This window comes from Kogia breviceps, chromosome 1, assembly GCF_026419965.1.
Source record: "Kogia breviceps isolate mKogBre1 chromosome 1, mKogBre1 haplotype 1, whole genome shotgun sequence".
Taxonomy (NCBI): Eukaryota; Metazoa; Chordata; class Mammalia; order Artiodactyla; family Physeteridae; genus Kogia; species Kogia breviceps.
The window spans coordinates 173,776,740-173,793,521 of NC_081310.1; the positions used below are offsets into that span (position 1 = coordinate 173,776,740).

The window sequence follows — 16,782 nt, forward strand, 5'->3', positions numbered from 1 at the left end:
ACATAAGGGAGAAGGCTGGCCACCCAGTGCCTCTACGGGACACACTACCCGATTAAAGAACACACACCCCGTTGTATCTTCAACTGGAGTAACAAAAAAGATGGCAAACCCTTCTAGACTCCGGGGAAAAAAGGGTAATACCGCCTAGGGAACCCCAAACTTCAATCCTTTGAGCAGCGTCTCCTCCCCGCAGTGTCATCGCCTACTCCGTGGCTCCAGGGAACTGCGGCGGGGCTGCGGGGAGGCGGAGGAAGGGCCGCGCGGGGGACCGAAGGGGGACGGCGCTCACCTCGCGCACCTGGGCCGGGGCGCAGGGAGCGACGATGCTCTGCGGTTACCCCCAACGGACGGCAGCAGCTCTGACTCACTCACCTGCGGAGCCGATTTCCATTCATGGAGCTGGGGGGAGTGCTTCCAGCGAGAAGGGCGCCCGCCACTGAGGGCAAGGAGGCGGCGCAGCGGGCGACGCGGCGCGACAGGAACCCTCACTCGGCCCCGAGGCAGGGTGGTGACGGCTTCTCCTCAGCAACCGCACTCCGAAAGCTCTCGTCAGGAAGAGCGGCCGTCGGGAGGCAGCGCGCAACTAGGAGAGAGGAAGAAGCGTGATGCGAGAAGAGACGGGCTCTGTGCGGAACTTGCGTCGCCCGCGGCAGCCTACGATCCCAGTGCCCCTCCACGACTGCGGCGCCGCCGCCGACCTCCCCGGGGGCCGCCCCCGGAAGCCTGCTGGCGTCAGTTCCGCTGCCCGGGCTCTCGCCCGACATCCGAGCCGAGCCTCTCCGCCCTAACCGTGCGGGCGCGACGTCTGAGCGGGCGCGGCCGGCGCAGAGGACGCAGGGGAGGTGTCGCGGAGCGGGCGCCGAGCCTGGGCGGGGCCTGGGGCGAGTGCGATGGGGTGCGGCCAGCGGCCGCGAGCTGGGCGGGGCCTGGCCTCCCGCGGTCCTCTGCCCGGCCGTGCCGGCTGGAGACAACCCCGAGGGGCTGGACTCCTCCCGCCACCTTGGTGCGAGACAGTGCCTGCCCGAGGCAAGGTCGCGGAAGGCGGCATAGCTAACCTGGACAGGAGCCTTCCTGAAGCGTGGCTGGTCTGAGATGCAGGACCAAGACCTGCAGCTGTGAAGGCCCCGGGCCAATCTTGTCTTGGAGAGAGGCCCCCTTCTTCTCGAGGCCCTCCCGCCACGCCCACTTGGGACCGACCCCCGCACCTCCTCCTCTGCAGGCGGTCAAGTGACCACCAACAGTTAGTTGATCAAGCCTGTAGAGTTGCTTTGACGACCAGTTTTTTTCTGGGGGGGGGGGGGGAATGTACAATATAACTTGGGGAAAGATTATGAAACAGGACTTGACACAAACATCAGATCGAATAATTTCCATGTTATAAAACTCTTTAATAACGCCTGGTCACACCAGGACCCAAACTCCATCGCGGGGCCAGCTGTAGGCATAACGGGGCCCCTGCCTTTCCCCTCAAGCGAGACTCTTCCTCATCATTATGCGACAGCTATACTGGTCGGCCTCCCCTAACGGGGAAAGCGCTTTTTTATTAGACCTGGAGCCTCTCTGCTTCTGGTTCCCTTGGCCAGGAGCCCTCTCCTTCCTCTTCACACTCACCCCTTCCCCTCCGCCCCACAACCGCTCTTCATACCTCAACTTAAGACATTTCAGATGCCTTTCCCAGACCTCCGATCTATGGTGAGGTACTCTTCTATACTATTTCAGTGTCTCCTTAATAACCCCTCTCCCAGTCTGCAATTTCTGTTCACTAGTTTATTGAGTGCCCCCTCCTCTAGAATGTAAGCTTTAAAAGGTTATTAGGACCAGCACATTAGTATTTGTTGCCTGAAAGAAATGTGATACTATTTTATTCAGGTTGAGGAATGATTCATGATTTTTCCCTAAGTATCAGTTATGTTTAGACTTTTAACAGTCAAAATACATTATTTTTTTAAAGCTTGGGACAAAGAGGAAAGGGGAAAAAAAATCCTATCTTTAGTTCCCCCCCAGTCACTGTGGGACTTTGGATCAGTCATTTGAACCTCTGGGCTTCAGTTTCCTCACAGTTGTGAAGTTAGGGAACGTACATAAAGCACCGAGAAAATCCTCCCTAAATGTTTGTGAGGGCATTTACTATTGTTCTCATTTTAAAGCACTTATTAGATGCACCTACCATAAACAATAAATGGATGGGATTCAAACCCATATCAGACTCCAATTCTGCCTCACTTCTTCCTTCTCATCCTTACCCCTAATACTGAAAATGCCCTCCTCAATTTCAAAATATCAAATGTCACTAGATGAAACACTGTATCTTAAAAGTTATTTTCAATCTTTGACTCTACACAATCCAAGTCCTTAGCAGCATTCAACAGGGGTAAATACCAACTCTTTTGGGAGAGTCTTTCACCCCTCAACTTCCTCAACTGGTTCCCTAAATGACTGCAAGCTTCTTGGCTTTGTTGACATGGATTTAACAGGATTGAGACCTTCTAATTCAGCCCAATTTAATAAATGTCAATGATGCCTTCCCATCTACCTCTGCTATCCACGGACCCCACCTGTGAGCTCATTATGAAAGGCTCATGAATTGTAGTATCAGGAAGTAGGAAGGCAAAAAAGTTTGAATGATTCTGCCCAAAGCCAAGTTGTATGAGGCTCTCCCCTGATAACATGCACATCCTAGTTTTGGATAACCTCATTTCCAAATGAGTCTGCTCTTAAGGGTATAGTGCAGGGTCTTTGAGTATCTTAACCGTCATAGCCCCAGTGCCTAGAACAGTGCCTGTGCCTCGTACATAGCAGCATCCCATAAATATCTGTGGGGCAGGTGGATGGACCAATAAATAAGTGGGCTTCAAGAATGGCAACTCTGCCCTCATCCCTAGTGGTACTGGTTGCTCTCAGAAGGGAGAACTGTAAAATAGTACAGAAATCTTGGGGGCAAAGAAATCAGTGCCCTCTGAAAGTTGCATTCCAAGCTTCAGGTGCTAGAGAAACATCACTGGATGAGGAAAGCAACTGGATAGAACCCTTTCCTCTTGCATGGGCTGAAGTTAGCCGACTTGACACTTTGAAATCTCTTCTCTGAGACAAGCAATTTTTACACAGCAGAAAGTAAGCTACTTTGTACTGCAGCAGAACACAATATAAAACATACTGGCTTTAGGGACAGTCAGAGCTGACAATGAAGGCCCTCTGCTACTATCTGTGATTCTAGGAAAGTCACTCTCTCTGAACATCACACTCCTCATCTGTAAAAACCAGAGTAGCTAGGTAGAGCAGACACTGCTTGATGCCTACCCAAGAGTCTTTTATCCCTTCTTGCCTAGTAAACATGACTTGTCTTTCTAATCCACATGACTCATAGGATAACTTGTAATTAATCTAAGCCACTCACGATTGACGATCTCATTCGCTTTGCCAATGACAGAATAGTGGGAAGATGACCCATTTCTAGCAAATGAGACGTTAGGCCAGATCTGCTGGGGCTTCCAGGGATTCCCTTTCTTTAAAATGAAACATTGGGGGGCTTCCCTGGTGGCGCAGTGGTTGAGAGTCCTCCTGCCGATGCAGGGGATGCGGGTTCGTGCCCCGGTCCGGGAGGATCCCGCGTGCCGCGGAGCGGCTGGGCCCGTGAGCCGTGGCTGCTGAGCCTGCGCGTCTGGAGCCCGTGCTCCGCAATGGGAGAGGCCACAACAGTGAGAGGCCCGTGTACCCCAAAAAATTAAATAAAAAATAAAAAATAAATAAAAATAAAATGAAACATTGGGAAAAATTAGTCCCTCTTCTGCTAAACTTTGTTCTGTCAGCATTTCCTTCCTGGAATTATAGCAGCCATCTTGGGATCCTGAGGTGAACTAGCATGAGGATAAAACAACACAAAGGACAGCAGAGCAAAAAGATTGCAAGAATCTGTTATGTTGATATTATCATTGAGCCAGTGAATCATCCAACCTTGGAGCCATATGAAATCAGGACTTCTTGTCATGTGATAATTTCCTTATTTAAGCCAATTTACTTGGGTTTTGTTATTGCAATTGAAGGTAACTGATAAACTACTTCACACTAATGCTGTGAAGATGCAACCAAATTATAATAGATACTGTACAAAACACCTTAGCCAAGTACTTCAAAGTACCCAAAGTCCCTATTCCTTTCCCAGTTCACTTCCATTAACAACCCAAAAACCTGGCTAGGAGCTCCCACTGCCTCTTTTACAAGGAAGGTTCCTTGCCTTCAGAAGGTGGGGAAGGTCCCTAGAAAAGTTCCTCAAAATTTCTCTGTCCCAAAAAGACACTGCCAAGAGGACAGTGGTGAAGCTGCTGCAGTCTAGAATAAGAGGACAGTGTGTTCCTGCAGGGTAAGCCACAGTGGCCTAAACAAATCTTGATATGGTATCCTGGGAAGGTAGTTGTAGTACTTAAATGGAGAGCTTCTAAATGCACCTCACCTCCAGCAAGTCCACTTTCCCAGCTCCTCAACACTGCTGCTTTAAAAGAGTGCTTCTGTCATGCTCTGTGCACTTTCTAAGCCTGCCAGGTTTCCTTAGCTTATAGCCAAAGGAATAAATATCTTGAAAACTAGGAAGAAAAACAGAGCTAATTTTCCAATCCAATGCTTCCTTACATTCAGGCAGTACAGACAGTAGTCTGAGGATGGCCCAGGCTCAGAACTTGAAAATATGCTTCTTTTTGCACTATAACCCTTTCCTTTAGCCACCAAACCCTAACTGCCATGTGATTCTGGGGTCTATTAAGCCAAGTGATACCCAACAAATACACAGCCTCATTCTACCCTAAAGGCACTCGACAGACAAGAATGTGCTACAGTATATGGTGCCAACTGACAGGGCAGAGGGAAAGCTGCTCAACCAGTCCTGAGAAGGGATATCCAGGGGTGCTAGTACAAGCTTTAAATCAAACCTTGAGCTCTAGGACCAGATAATCAGGCCTTGGGCTCCCACCATGTTTTTCTCTTGAGTAGCAACTAACAGCCAAATGCTAAAATCTTTTTAACATCATTCATTTATGGCAGTGGAATTTATAGCCAAAATGTGGTATAATAATCATCTTCCCATTCGCTCTGCTAAACACTTTCTGCTTCATTAACGGTCATAAATTTAAGTCTTGTTTCAACTGGGAAAAACCTCCTCCATGTTCCAGTTTGCTCTTCAAGTCCAACCAACCTCACTACTCCTTGCTGGTGAAAAGGAGCATGGGTCTGGCTGGCTTGCTTCCAAGGAAATCTGGCAGGGGTAGCCACAGGTTAGCAATTTGAACACTTGACCTCCAGAGGAATGCTAGGCCCACTTTTTTTTTTTTTTTTTTTTTTTGCGGTATGAGGGCCTCTCACTGTTGTGGCCTCTCCCGTTGTGGAGCACAGGCTCCGGATGCACAGGCCTAGCGGCCATGGCTCACAGGCTTAGTTGCTCCGCGGCATGTGGGATCTTCCCAGACCAGGGCACGAACCTGTGTCTCCTGCATCGGCAGGCGGATTCTCAACCACTGCGCCACCAGGGAAGCCCCTAGGCCCACTTTTGTACATACTAACTGCCACTGAAATTTCTCACTGGGCCCTGTGCCAGAATCCTTCTCTGTGCCATCTTCCCCCAATACATAGAAATAACAATACTCTAGGAGTACCAGGGAGGAATGCTGAACTTACATGCTTGACAACTGCACCAACAGTTTAAGGCACAAAATCATAGAACCTTGAAGCTGGGGTGAGAGCAAGAAAAGGTGATGATAATCTGGTTGTTTCTGCTTACCTGAAGATTCAGGAATACTGAGCCCATCCTGTATACTCAGTATCACTTCTTGATTCTCCCCTCTGTACTCAAGAACCACAGATTTCTAGCTCATTTCTTCTCACAAATATTGACCCCCCCCGACACATGCTATGGCCCTGAGATGACGAAAATGAATAGAATGTAGTTTCTGCTCCTAGAAGTTCACAGGCTCTGGGGAAAACAAGTCATGAGAGTAAACAGAGCAAGTTGCTAAGTGCTACTGAGTGCACTGGAACACCATCTATGACACTAGTTAGGAACAAAATTAGGTTTGTTTATTTTATTCTTTTACAAGCATCTCCTGAGGATAGGAGGAAGCTGGAGGTGGAAATGGTGCTGGTGGTTGTGGTGAACAACCTGGAAGTCCCAGTCTTAGCCTGGTTTAAGTTAGGTTTTCCAATGCTCATTTTCAAAAAATACTGGAGAATGACCATATACTTACGAGATCCCAGAGAAGATGGGGTGGAAGACAGTAAACTAAGTAGAAAAAAATACCCCTCCCCCTTTACTGCAGCAGTTTTCATGTTGTTAATCTTGTCTTTCTTAAATCCTATTCCACTCTCTTGACTATTCTCCCATCTCATTAAAGCAGTCAAAAACATACAAGGTATCTACAAGTGATCTGACCTTCATCGTCATCGTAGGTTCTACTTCCTCTCATCTCGTTTCCTACAGTCGCACACTAGGTTTCTCTTGCTCTACTCTTTCTCTAAGCCATCTTGTTCATTCCTATGGCTTTAACTACCATCTATACGATTATGAATTCCATATCTATAACTACAGTTTTGTAGTCTTCCCTGAGCACCAAAACATAAATGTTTACTGGAAACCTTAACCTTGTTACCCCATGGGAACCTCAAAACTCAGTCTAAACAAGGCTAATTGTCTTTCTTCACAAAATTTACCACCTTCCTTCTATAGTCTCCCTTTCCCCCCGGTCTTGGCTACAAGAATGTGCCAATACACTCACTTGCTCAAGAAGAGTGAACATTATTAGCCTCTACTCCTCTCTTCCTGTTCCATCATCGAGTCCTATTAATGCTATCTCCTGGGTGTCTCTCCAATTTGCTCTCTCCTTTCTATCTTCATTGATATAGCCCTATAGCCTTGTTCCAGTCCTCATAATCTCTCTAAATGGTACCAGAGAACCATTTGGCTACTCATATCCACCACCAAACTTTTTAAACTCCTTAAGGAGAGAAACACTGTTTTCCTCATTTTTGAATTGTGCCTGCTTACTCCCCTCATAATACTTCTAGACACAGTGCTTTGCATGTCTGTTGAATGAAGAATAAATGGAGGCCCTGTGAAGTGATTACATACCATCTGCAGTTTCAACAGTCGAATTTGTTTTACCCACTTTACTCCTTTAGAAAATGATGGTTCTGCTCTTCTAACAATCTGTTATTCTAACGTAAAATCTATCAGAGATTATAATTAATCCCAACAGTTTGCTTTGCTAAGAAAAAAAAAAAGAGAGAGAGAGACCGCACTTTAGAAATAGAAGCCACTGTTGTCTTTATAAAACACAGAATTGTGCTGCTGCTGTTGCTTGCTTCAGAAGAAACTGTACATTACAGCTGCTGGGGTAATTTTACAATGGACTGGACAAGGTACAGCTCAAAGCAGGACACAAACACAAGTCTCAAAGGGAAACAAATGCAAACAAGTACACAGCTGTGGGGCTCCAGGGACATTTCCCCATCCATGCTGGACTTGAGAGGGATAAAAAGTTTAGAAACTAAAGTGAAACCCAGAGTAGACACACATGCCCACCAGATGGCTGCTAAGTGCAACATCACACACCAATCAGGTTGGACTGTATGCACAGGAAAAGTCATTTCATTTTTCCTTATTGCTACTACACCAGGGGGGTCAGTGCATTCGACATATTGTCTTTACTTGCACAATCCTTGGAGGGTTTCCTATTTTCCTTTTTAAAGAAGGAAATCTGCCTTCCCCACCTTATTGTTTTTTTGCTTTGTTTTCTTTTATTTTGAGCCCATAACCTCCACTACCTTTCTTGGGCTCCCAAACAGCAGCCAGAGGTTCTAAGTCAGTAGGAGTAGAGTAAGGGGAGAGCACCAACCTAGCCTCTCTCCCTGTCCAGGGAGAAGGCAAGTCCTAATAAGTGGGCGAAAAGAGAAAACCAGAGAATCCCTTCTCCTTAGTCTGCTCAGAAGGCCAAAGAGGAAAGAGTGCCCTGCATAACCCTGCCATGATCAGACTTTAAGAAGGAAGGCATCCCAGCTACCATCCTGGATTGGCCTATGCCCAGCAAATATAAATAAAATTAACTTTCCCCAATGTAATTTCCAAAACTGCATTTTAGTTAGAGATGTCTCTCTACCCTGAAGGGGAAGGAACTTTCATCCTTCTTTGTTACACATGATGCCAGGTCTACAACACTGTCCCACCAGCCTTGCAGATATCCTATGGGCCAGCTAAGAAGTCACAGTGTCCCCCTGCTGCCCATCTTGCTGGCCTCATTTACAGAATTCTGGACAAGAGAAAGAAAACTATCCAAGAACATCATTGCTTAGCCAAAGAGGAGGCTGCAGTGAAGCTACTGAGTAGGTGGGGGCTTTTTAGGGAGGTTTCACACTGTTAGGTACCTTCTTCAGCATTAATCTAAGCCTAAGTTCCCAGCAACAACAGCCTTAGGCTTACCCCCAGAGGCCAGCAGTAGCACCTCAGCCCCAATGAGTTAGGCTGGACTGGAAAAGTGATCAATGAGCAGCGCTCTCCTTTCCCAGATTTTAGCCAAATTCTCTCCATTCTCTTCCCATCCCTCTCTTCTTCCCCCATGTCTATCCCCTAACCCTTCAATGCTGGATAACAAAGTAGGTCAACCCTAGGACATCCTCAGAAAAGGGAGGCCCCAGGTAGAGAGAAATGAAACCAGATCTAGAAAAAGCAATGAGAGAAACCAACTCCAAAGAGTGGACAGGTGTGGAAGTTGCCAGAAGCCCTCCTGATTTCATGCCTGTTGGGCAGGCCTTCTGCTATGCCCTCAGGTAAGTTTGAGGGCAGTCCAGCCCAGTGAGGACATCACTGGGCTTGGGAAGCAGATTCTTAGTCTTCTGCAGCTGAGGAGCTGAGCCTGACCTTGCCAGCGAACAGTGCGATCATTGTAGCCATGCAGAGAATTCATCATCACAAAGGCAGATAGGCAGGCAGGCCAGCAAGCAAGCTGAGTGAACAGAAAATAAAATAAAAGGAGGCCAGGGAAAGAGAGAAGAGGAAAAGGAAGGTAAAAGAGTGGAACAAAGGGAGCAGGAGACTTCTCTAAGAGGATGAGGCTGGGGTCTCCCCAGAGCTTCTTCAGAGCCTAAGTAAGAAGCACCACTTTAACGAAATCAAAGAAAGCCAAAGCTTGTTGCCAACACCACTTCTCAATCTGCATGCGCCACCTTTCAAACAAGAGTAATCCTCAAGGTCAAGGGTGTTTTTCAAGTTTCAAAGATAAAAAGAAATAAAGAAAATCACAGCAAGATGTCATATTCTTGCCATTGGCCAAGCTGTTTCTTTGCTTTTATTTCTTAAATGGCATGTACAATGCCAAAGGGCTAAAAAATGCATTTCAAGCCTCAGCTCAAAACCCAACTGGAGAGAGTGAGGCAAAGAGAGAAAAAGGAGAGAACACAAACTTGTTGCTGAGAGTAGGTGGCTGCCACCAGCTCTCAATGGACATTTGCAAAATGCTGGTGAATGACTGGACCCTCCAGGAATACTGCCCTGATCCCAGCCCCAAAACACACCCGAGAAGAGAACACTCAGAGCCCACTGTCCCAAGCGAACTCCCCTCCCCAAAGGGTGACTGAACACGAAATAGACAGTATATGAAGGCGATGGACAGGGCAGATGGAGTGTTGGCATCACTCTCTTTAGGCACTTGTGTAAGGAATGTAGGCTCTCCAGTGAGCTGCCTCCTCCCAGAGCCCTCCATTCTGTTCTTCAGCTGGGCTATGCCCATGGGGCACCCCACACTGTAGCCAGCAGGAAAGAAGTAAAGGAAGAGTTACTCAACAGTCCTGATGCCTTCTCCATAATCAATGTTTGTGCTACGTTTTGTGAAGTTGCTGAACCAAGTAGCCAACCAGAACAGAAACTGGGATAGACTGTTTTGCATAGCAAATCTGGGTCTGTACAAAGGCTGCTGGGGAGGGGAAATGGTATAGCTCTAACTTCATACGCCCATATTCAGACCGGCCCTTCCTCTGGCTGGCCTCCAAGCCTGAGCTAGGTCTAAAGTGTCATGGCTTCATCACCAGATTGGGGCAAGCCCAAGCCCAGGCTCCTCAAAAAGAGGAATTTCTACACTGAAGCTGCAATTCCTCATCCCAAGCAGTGGGACAGGAAAAAATGAACAGTCAAGGAATGAGGAAGCCTTGCTTCAAGGCCAACAGGCCCCAAGCTAGAACCCCCTACTTTTCCAGTTCTGCAACACAGCCAAACCCCATCTCTACCCAGGAAGAGAGGGGGGGAAAAAAAAAAAAAAAAAAAAGCCCATGCCACCCACTCACATGCCCTAGTGGGAAATCAGGAAAAATTCATTTGTGTAAACAGAAGCAAAAGGGAGCAGCAAAATTCCCCAGCCTATCCACAGGACACGCTGAAATCTGGGATAAGCCAAAGTGTCAGAGGACAGTCCAGAGGAAGGGAAGATGCACTTGCAGAAAAGAGTGCAGGGCAGTGCAGAAGGGGTGCCTGCAGGAAGAGAAAGATATTATCTGCACAGAGGAAGGGTGGAGACTGAGCCCCACCTTGGGGAGATAACCACCCCCTACAGAGCCAGGCCAAAGAACAAGTCAGGTACATAGTTCCTTCTGACAGGCTCAATGTTTCTGGGATGTAAACTCATTGGGCATGGGAGGGATTTCCAGATTTTGGCAATAGACTCAAGTTATGGTATAAAAATAACATTTAGTTTTTGCTTTTTTTTTTTTCCTTATTTTAGACCTAAGGATCGTTTGTTAAAAGACACCCCAGTTAAAAAATATTGAAACATAAACGGACTTGACCATCAGGGAAAAAAAAGAAGCCAAGAGTGAGAAATGCTATGAAAGTAACTCCAGACCCAGGCAGGTGGGGAGGAAGCGGGGACAGGAAGAAAGGAGACATAAGTGGAAAGGCCAGAGGCCAGTCACCTCAGCAGCTCCGAGAGACTTGTCATGTCTGAAAGTGCAAATGTCAATGGATTTTAACTATCTTGAGGTGGCGATCTTTTTAAAAGCTCAATGAATATGTAAGTCAACTCCTTCAAATGCAAAATAGCTGGCGCTCTGGTTGGAGGCTTGTTGGGTTAGGGGTATTTCATCCCCACCTACCTCCTCTCCCACCCCCACCCCGCCCCCACCCCACCCCCCAAAATAGGTACAAAAGGTTGCAGTTCTGCAGCATTACCGTTACAGGGAAGGCACTGGTTACCCACCAGCAGGCGGAAGGAAGACAGGGTCGTGTCACTTCAGAGCTAAGTGCCATAGTGCCTTAAGTCTTACTAGGGGCTGGATGTCTGTCAGGGAGAAGGTGTAAGGTGGGGTAGAAAAGGTGGAGAAAGAGGAATAAGGGAAAGAGGAGTGGCAGCTGGGGGAGGGGCAACCAAAACCATTAGCATTAAAAATCTTCCTACAAGCTGGATTCTCAACCCATTAAAACATCTAGTATCCTAAAATATTGATCTGCATCTGGTTTCGTTTTTCTTCTTAAACAAATCTAGACCTTTTCTGATTAAGGCTCCTAAAAAATCCTCCCTCCTCCCACCCACTTTCTCAAGCCCCTCACTTTCCCATCTAAAGTATCAAACCCAAACCTCCCAGCTTTTGTCTGCAGGGCTGCAGAGCTGACCTTACCAAGCTGTCAGGCATGAGTCTTTAGCACTGTGAGTCACATGCGACATCTGTGTGTATGGTGGGCACCAGGGCTGCCTCTCTTGGTCCAGTGGAGTCAGGGCCAGATGTGACAAGATGGGGTGAGGGGTGGAGGGCATGAGGTGAATATCAGAGATTTCTGGCTGGTGGTCTGGCTTACTGGCCCTGTTCCCCACCCTTTCGCCCCCTCTGTAGAGGAAACAAGGCCTTCTGCATTCCTCCCTGCCCCACCTCCCTCCTCCCTGCTTCCTCTGGATTTGGGCGGCACAGCTCTTGGGGCTTGGAAAGCTTTCTTCTATCCAGTGAGGTAACAGCGTTCTGCCTTCAAGCGAAGTACATGGTGCGCAGAGTATCCTGGTGAACCTGCACGGCTTTGGCCAGGGCCTGGGGGTCCCGCCCATTGCTCTGCCCCGATATGTGGCTCCCCTCTCCACTGAAAAGGAAAAATGAAAGAAGTCCTTCCTGGTGAACTGAGCTGCTACTGATTCCTTCCCCCACCCCTAGGATGCCAATTCCCATAATAATTTAAGAGAAAACCCCAACCCAGATCTGGGCTGACGAGCCCAAGGACATCAAATTGGACAATACTCATTTCCTACTACCCAAGGAAAATTGAGAGGGTCTGGTACCAGAGGCTGAAGCAAAAAGGAAGCCAGCCTGATCCCAGGCCTCACCTGTCATGCTCCTTGTCCACTAGGTGGTATCGTGCCCGGAAAGCCACCAAGCGGGCATAGTAGGCAGGTGCTGGAATTGAGACGGAGCGTGTGCATCGTACATAAGTGTGGCACAGCTGGTACGTCAAGATCTGGAGCTCATCCGCTGTGAAACGGTTGTCATCCCAAAGGACATAGTAATGGGATGGTCGGCTGGTGCCCTGGGAAGATAGGAAGGTGAGGGGCCCCAGGTTGGGCAGAGGGGATGGCTGATGATAAGGAACAGGATCACTATTAAGAGTATGGCTGGGTTGGAAGACCCACCCATGAAAAGGCAGACACAAAGCCACCTATGTCATAAAGCACCCATCTTACGGGCAGCCTGCCTAAGTCGTTCAAAGTGCACTTATGTTCAAGTGCACAAAGGGCTTATTAGAGAACAATCCTGATTTGAATGCCACTCAGTGAGGAATGATATATTCTAGAGGCAGTGGGAATAATCAACTAATCTGTGACCCATTGGAAACCCCAGGACATAGCCCAGCTACCTGGATGCCTGCGTGGCTGCACAGATAGAAGTCAAACTCAAATGGGTGGGTGATGTTGGTGTCCACAGTGGTCCCAGCTGGGATGTTACCACTCTTCCCAATCTGTATAGAGACAAAGACAACCGAGATCCCAAGACCTGCATGACCCTAACTAGGGCCCCGACTCAATTCTAATCTGATTCCATCAGAATCCCAAGAGTAAAGTAGAAGTTGCTGTTCCCAGAGGGTACTGGGAATTGAAATAATAGGCTTCTAAAGTCACACAGACCTGTGTTTAAGTGCTGCTTTCACCATTTATTAGCTGTGTGATCTTAGCAAGTCATTTAACCTTTCTGAGGCTAAACTAGAGATAATAACAGTACCTACCTCACAGGGCTGCTGTGAGGAAGATGCCTTGTACAGTGTCTGGCACATAGGAGAAGTTCAATAAATGGAAGTTCCCTTTCCCTTCTCTGGGAGCTGGTCTATATATGGGGTCTATAGGCCAGGGAGCTAGGAGGAGGGAGATGAAGTATAAGGGAAGGAGGGGAGAAGGGGGAAACAAAGGGAAGGAAGCAGCAGAGGAAGGGCCACAAGAGCTAGAGGGAAGAAAGGGGCCAGGGAAGATGGACAGGCCAAGGACTAAATCCCCAGATTTTATTTCAAGGGCTTCCTCCATATTAAGAGAAGGGAGACAAGATAAGGGTATGGGTGGCTTCCTCAATCCCTCACTCACTCGCTCATTCTTGTCAGCACAAAAAAGGCGGGTGTGATGGCGTTTCTGCACCACAATATAAGTGATCCCGGGCTGGTAGTCCTTTTCCAGTTTGATGCAGGCATCACGAATGGCCAGCAGCTCATAGTGGAGGATCTAGGCACAGGGTGAGGAGGGAGACAAAGAGACATACAGCTCCTCTTGAGTTCACACATCTTTCTGAACTAAGGGGTTGCCACTTGTAATATGGCTTTTTGTTCAGCCTCTCTTTATAAGCTGACACCCAACCATTAGAGATGATAAGCCCTTCCTACCAAAATCAGCTTTATACAGGCATACCTCAGAGATATTGCGGGTTCAGTTCCAGATCACTACAATAAAGTAAGTCACACGAATTTTTTGGTTTCCCAGTGCATATAAAAGTTATGCTTACACTATGCTATCGTCTATTAAGTGTGCAGTAGCATTATGTCTAAAAAAAAAAAAAAAAGTATATACCTTAATTTTAAAATACTTTATGGCTAAAAACTGCTATCACCTGAGCCAGTGAGTTGTAGTGGTAACAACAAAGATCACTGATCACAGATCACCATAACAAATATAATAATAATGAAAAAGTTTGAAATATTGCAAGAATTACCAAAATGTGACACAGAGACATGAAGTTAGCAAATGCTGTTGGAAAAATGGTGCCAACAGACTTGCTGGACGCAAGGTTGCCACAAACCTTCAATTTGTAAAAAATGCAGTATCTGCAAAGCACAATAAAGCGAAGTGCAATAAAACGAGGTATGCCTGTAGACAGTTCACCTGATATGTTCCTATAAAACCTAGCTGGGAGGCTTAGTATCAGCAGAGAGCACTCACCTGGTTCCTATGTATAATTAGACCTAACATCAAGACACAGAACCAAGGTTCAGAGAGAAATCACAATGCCCAAAGTAAGGCTGAATTTAGGATCAGAAGGAAAATGGAAGTTACCCATGAGCTCTAAGAGCAGACAGGATTGGGACCACCATAGAAGACTAGACACATAGTTCAGAAATGGGTGTAGAGGGAGTAGATAAATTCAGTCCTGAAAAAAAGGAGTATTATACAAAAATGGACTAGCTAAAGAAGCCACAGGTGAAAAACCATAGTCAGTAGTTGCCTTGTGGCCTTGAATGTCAGGTATAGGGAGTAAAAACTGTATGGTAGAATACAATTTAGAATCAATTAGAACTAGGTTTAAACCCAAGCTTTATCTAATTTTATTATCTTGGGCAAGTTACTTAACTCCTTTAAGTCTCATTTTCTCCACACTGACTAAAGTTACTAATAAGATCAGCCTCACAAAAGCTGTTGTGAAGACTAAAACAAATAATTAAGTAAAAACATATAAAACCTAGTACTGGCTTAATAACTGCTGACTGCTTTGCTTATTAAGCAGTTTGAATTTTAACCCCAGGCTATGTGAGGTCAATAGACATCTCTAAACACAGACATGTTATGATAAATGCACCTGGTTTTTTAGGAAACACTGTATGACTTGGAGGAAATTGAGCATAATGGTTAAGAGCATGAACTTTGGAATCTAACCAATCTGTTTGAATCCCAGCTCTACCACTTATTAGCCTGGATGACACTGAAGAAATCATTTAACATTTTCAAGCCTCAGTTTCATCATCTATCAAATGGAATAATAATTATTTCATAGGGTTATTGTAAGCATTAAATAGAATACATACAAAGTGCTTAGCTCAGTTTACGGCACATAAGAGGTACCCAATAAATGGTAGTTATATTACTATGTATTAAATGGTAGTCAAGGAGACCAGTTCAGTACACTAATCTAAACAACAGACTATGAAGGCTTAGCAGGGAGAAAGAATAGGAGGAACATCGTGAAGGTCAATAGCAGTGATTCTCAAAGTGTGGTCTCCAGACCAGCAGCATCACCTAAGAACCTGTCAGAACTACAAATTTTAGAGCCCCATCCTAGACTCACTGAAGCAGAAATTCTAAGGGTAGAGCTCTGCAAAGTACTTTAATAAGCCCTCCAAAAGATTTTGATGGATTCTAAAGTTTGAGAACCACTGTTCTAAAGAATCAGTCTTCAACATGGACCAACTAGTAAATAGGCACTGAGGGTCTTTTATTACAAGAAGAAAGGTCTATCAGTGATTGTACATGCCATCTCTCAGTTGTGATCTCTGCTTCCAAGACTACACCATTTAGCAGACCTCCCTAAGTAGTAGCACCTCCCAGTGTCAATAGCTCAGAAAAGACAGCAGTACTCTCTGCTACCATCAGGCCCCCTGGCCTCAATGTGAAGGTTTTCTTGACCTAGTGTGGGCCCTACCTGGGGGAGCTGGCCTTCAGGAACCCCATCTCGGTAGAAGATGATGCGGGTAGGCTTGAAGCGGGTGGACTTGTAGAACTGGATAAGCAGCTCACGTACCATGTAGGATAAGTCTTCAATGATCTCCTGCCGTGGTCGCTGCACCCGCACAGTAGCACAGTAACGGCTGGGGTGGGCATCCATACTGCCTACCACCTGATAACCAAAAAGGCAGGATCAGCTCCCAGAACCTCCACCCTCCCAACACTGTTAAGTTCTGGGTTTGGGGAAAGGCCTCCTAGCAAAACAACTATGCAACTGAATGAGGTTTTTTGGATTCAATAATCCCTGGTTCAATCTCTTCTATCACACATGTGGAAGTTACTTAACCCACGTGATCTTCTTGTTCCTCCTCTGAAATGGAGAAAAGAATACCACCTAGTTGCAGTGCTGTTGTAGCACATATAAGTCATCTTGCACAGGGCCTAACCCACAGTAGGTACTTGTTAAGTTCAATTTCCCTACTCCTTGCATGTGAAGGTTTGGCACTACTAGCTCAAAGAGTGACCTTATTCAAAAACAAGTTTATTTTTTTTCAATTCAAGTGCTAATCTACGCTAGGAACCATAGTGAAGAGTGTTCTTGTGGGTGGTGGGAATAACATCATTTTCTAAGGGGACAATAGCCAAAGCCTACTAGGATGGATGGCCACAAGGAAATTAAAGATAAGCATAGTATAGGGTTCCCCACATTTACTGAGATAGGCCCAGTCTGCCTAGAGAAACTTGAGGGTTGAAGAAAGAGAAGTGGGAAAGAAGGCCTGGTCCCTTTAGCCAATTCAGAAGTCCCTATGAGACAGGGAGCAAAGATGTCAGGAGAGGGATTGGAGAGCTATCTAATCTACTAGGTGGA

General features: G+C 46.5%; 2 protein-coding genes across 3 annotated transcripts in view; both read right to left on the minus strand.

Moving 5' to 3' along the window:
• Positions 1 to 805, minus strand: part of LOC131746051 (protein argonaute-3) — a 130,327-nt gene extending 129,522 nt beyond the window's left edge. Inside the window, exon 1 of the mRNA XM_059046998.2 lies at positions 373 to 805. Within this exon, the coding sequence (XP_058902981.1) occupies positions 373 to 391 (19 nt within the window). The 5' untranslated portion in view covers positions 392 to 805. The remainder of the gene's footprint in view (positions 1 to 372) is intronic.
• Positions 806 to 7,783: 6,978 nt separating this feature from the next.
• The window catches only part of LOC131746068 (protein argonaute-1), a 34,840-nt gene continuing 25,841 nt past the window's right edge, over positions 7,784 to 16,782 (minus strand). Inside the window, exons 15-19 of one of the 2 annotated variants that reach the window (XM_059047031.2) lie at positions 15,892 to 16,086; positions 13,572 to 13,706; positions 12,857 to 12,958; positions 12,330 to 12,529; positions 7,784 to 12,088 (exon numbers count right to left, since the gene is read on the minus strand). In XM_059047031.2, coding sequence (XP_058903014.1) covers positions 11,980 to 12,088; positions 12,330 to 12,529; positions 12,857 to 12,958; positions 13,572 to 13,706; positions 15,892 to 16,086 — 741 coding nt within the window. In that variant the 3' untranslated portion in view covers positions 7,784 to 11,979. The remainder of the gene's footprint in view (positions 12,089 to 12,329; positions 12,530 to 12,856; positions 12,959 to 13,571; positions 13,707 to 15,891; positions 16,087 to 16,782) is intronic. The other variant, XM_059047026.2, reaches the window with a different exon arrangement.